At 56.7% G+C, this 3280-nt stretch overlaps 1 protein-coding gene across 1 annotated transcript in view; it reads right to left on the bottom strand.

The window, feature by feature from the left end:
- The window catches only part of SSSCA1 (Sjogren syndrome/scleroderma autoantigen 1), a 1225-nt gene extending 834 nt beyond the window's left edge, over positions 1-391 (bottom strand). Inside the window, exons 1-2 of the mRNA XM_008050961.1 lie at positions 354-391; positions 109-260 (exon numbers count right to left, since the gene is read on the bottom strand). Of these exons, the coding sequence (XP_008049152.1) occupies positions 109-260; positions 354-372 (171 nt within the window). The 5' untranslated portion in view covers positions 373-391. The remainder of the gene's footprint in view (positions 1-108; positions 261-353) is intronic.
- Positions 392-3280: the final 2889 nt, after the last annotated feature.

Below are 3280 nucleotides of genomic sequence, written 5' to 3' on the forward strand. Positions count from 1 at the left end.
GGGGGGGGGGGGGGTAAGACGCCGGGCGACGGGGTCCAGAGTTGAGGAAGGGCCGAGAGGCCGGGCCCGCAGCCCCTTCCCCGGCCACTCGCCCGAGTCGCTCCTCACCCCGCAGTCCGAGCACGTCTCGCCCAGCATGCGGTAACCGCGCAGCAGGTAGTCGCCCATGAGCCGGGAGATGCGGTCCTGCCGCTCCCGCCGCGCCTGCAGCACCTTCGTCTCCGCCTCAGTCGGGGGCTCCCAGGAGAAATCGTCCGCCTCTGGGGAAGAGAGGCACAAGGGACCGGGGGTTCTGGCGGAGGGGGCTGCCCCTGCTCCCCGCAGCCACAAGCCCCTGCAGTCCGAGTCCTCACCAGCGCCGTTCAGGGCCATGTTGCCGTGGTCGCCGCCGGGCTCGCCGGAAGTGACGCGCAAGGGGAGCGCCCTTCGCCGCGGATCCGCCCCTTCCATGGCGGCAGCGGGTGCGGGCGGAAGTGACGTCACGGGGAGGCCCTCAGGCCTCCCTGCGCCCGGAGTGGGGCGTGTCTGCCGCAAGATGGCTCTCGCCCGGAGGCGTGTCCGTGAGCGGGAACCCGAAATTTTCAACCCCCGGGGCCTCGGGAGGGGCGTCTGAGTGGCAACCGCTTAGCTCGCAAGGCTTGGAAGCGGCTTCGCAGGGTCGCCCCAACTGCCCGTCACGGATGGAGGAAGCCACTGGGTTTGAGAAATCCCCGGTGGCCTCCGCCTCCCCGGGGGTTTCACTTCCCGCGCGGGCGGGGCCAGGGCCGGGCGGGGCAGTGGCGTCATCACAACAACAACCGTGATGATAACAAACTGCCCTTGGCGAGCGCGTGGAGCCTGCTCGGGCCTCCGTGCTTCTCGCTTCCAGGCGCAAGGCAGGCCAGGCAGGGTCATTCTCGTTTTCAGCCTATTGCAAGACCCTCCTGCGTGCTCGATGTCCCAGTCTGCCTCTCCCTCGCCTCCCCACGCCCGGGGCTGAAGCAGAGTCGGCTCCTAAGCAGACCAGTCTTTGAAGTTCAAGTCCTGGAAAGGCCTGCGGACCGGATGGCGCTGTACTGGGCATGCGCAGTTGGGGTTCCAGCGGCCGCTGAGTGACGCTTGCTGGACAGGATGGGGACGGGGGCGGGGAGGGCTTATTGCACTTACGGCCGGTACGCTTTTCTTGGATAAGTTACAAGTTGAAATCACCCGTGCTCCCTGATCACTGGCCGTAGTGATTTTTTCCCTCCTCTGCTGTGTTCTATTTCTTTCTTTTTTTGAGTAGGGGTCTCTCTGTCGTTCAGGGTGGAGTGCAGTGGCACAACCATGACGCACCACATGGACATCCTGGGCCCAGGCGATTCTTCTGCCTCAGCCTCTCGAGTACCAGGGCTATGGGCGCATGCCATCACGCCTGGGTAATTTTTAAAATTTTTTTGTAGAGACAAGGTCTGGCTATGTTGCCCAGGCTGGTCTCAAACTCCTGGGCCCAAGCAGTCTTCTCGCCTAGGCCTCCTAAAGTGCTAGGATTACGGGAGTGAACCATCGCGCGAGTCTGTGTTCTTTTTTTCTTTTTCTTTCCTTTTTTTTTTTTTTTGAGTCGGTGTCTCACTCTTTTGTTCAGGCTGGAGTGCAGTGGCACGCTCACTCACAGCCACCACAGCTTCAACCTGCTGGGCTCAGGCTATCCTTCCACTTCAGTCTTCCAAGTAGCTGGAACTACAGGTATGCGCCACCACACCCGGCTTATTTTTTTATTTTATTGTAGAGATGAAGTCTCTCCATGTTGCCCAGGCTGGTCTCAGACTCTGGGCTCAGGCAGTCTTCTAGCCTCCACCTCCAAAAGTGCTGGGATTATGGGCGTGAGCCACCGCGCCCAGCTTGTGTTCTCTTTTCAGAGGCATCCTTTTCCTTAACAGGTTCAGAGAAGCAGGATGGGGCAGGCAGGGATACCCAGATGGGGCCTCAAGTTCATGCACCAGACCAGTGGAAAAGGAGCTAGGACTCCATAATGTCATCCACAGCCTGCTTCTCTGAACAGTACATGCTCTCTCAATCACACTTGAAGTGCCTTCCTCCCGGCCCCATCTTCCTCCTATGTAGACCCCATGGAACTGCCAATTTCTGATTCTTGATTGGTTCTCTCCATCTGCCGGTAGGCTCTTGGGCAGCAGTATACCTGACTCAGGGCCTGAACCCCAAGTTCATGTCTGCCAGGCTGATTAGAGTTGTCCCTGCCTGTATGCACAGACCCTCCAGGTCATTACTGTCGCCAGCCCGCAGCCCCACCCTGAATTCCTCAGTGTGCCCTTTGTCATCATGGTGGTTAATATCGACTCAACTGCCTACTCTGCCCGGTACCCACTAAGACCCTTACGCTCGTTCTCCTACTTAATCACTTTCATTTGCTCCTCATGACAAGCTTATGGGGCAGGTCCTAGTATTATCCCCATTTTATAGAGCAGAAAGCTGAGTAATTCTTTTTTTTTTTTTGAGTTAGAGTCTCACTCTGTCGCCCAGGCTGGAGGGCAGGGGCACGTTCCTGGCCACCACAGTCTCAACCTACTGGGCTCCAACGATCCTTCCACCTCAGCCTTCCAAGTAGCCGGAGCTACAGACGCATGCTACCTCACCCGGCCAGTTTTTGATTTATTATAGAGACGAAGTCTCGCCAAGTTGCCCAGGCAGGTCTCGAACCCGCGGGCTCAGGCAATCCACTCACCTTAGCCTCCCAAAGTGCTGGAATTACAGGTTGAGTAACTGAGCCTGGCCAATTCTTTTAAAACATAGATCAAGCTAAGCATTGTGGCTTGCACCTGTAATTCCAGCTACTTGGGGGCCTGAGGTGGGAGGATCATTTGAGCCCAGGAGTTCAAGGCTGCAGTGGGCTATGATCACACCACTGCACTCCAGCCTGGGCAACAAAGCGAGACCACATCTCATGAATAAATAAATGTATAAATAAATAAAAGATCATGTTATTCTTGTACTTAAAACCTTCAGACATCTCTCCATCACACCTGGACAAAAATACAAAGTCCATAGTTTGGGCACAGTGACTCACACTTGTAATTCCAAACACTTTGGGAGGCTGAGGTGAGAGGATTGCTTTAGCCTAGGAGTTCAAGACCAGCTTGGGCAACATATTGAGACCTTATCTCTAAAACAAAAATTTTTAGCCGGGTTTGGTGGCTCAGCCTGCAATCCCGCGCCTTTGGGAGGCTGCGGTGAGTGGATTGCCTGAGCCCGCAGGTTCGAGACCCGCCTGGGCAACTTGGCGAGACCTAATCTCTACAATAAA

This window comes from Carlito syrichta, unplaced genomic scaffold (assembly GCF_000164805.1).
Source record: "Carlito syrichta isolate Samal-C Ts95f unplaced genomic scaffold, Tarsius_syrichta-2.0.1 Scaffold154564, whole genome shotgun sequence".
In the NCBI taxonomy this organism is placed as follows: Eukaryota; Metazoa; Chordata; class Mammalia; order Primates; family Tarsiidae; genus Carlito; species Carlito syrichta.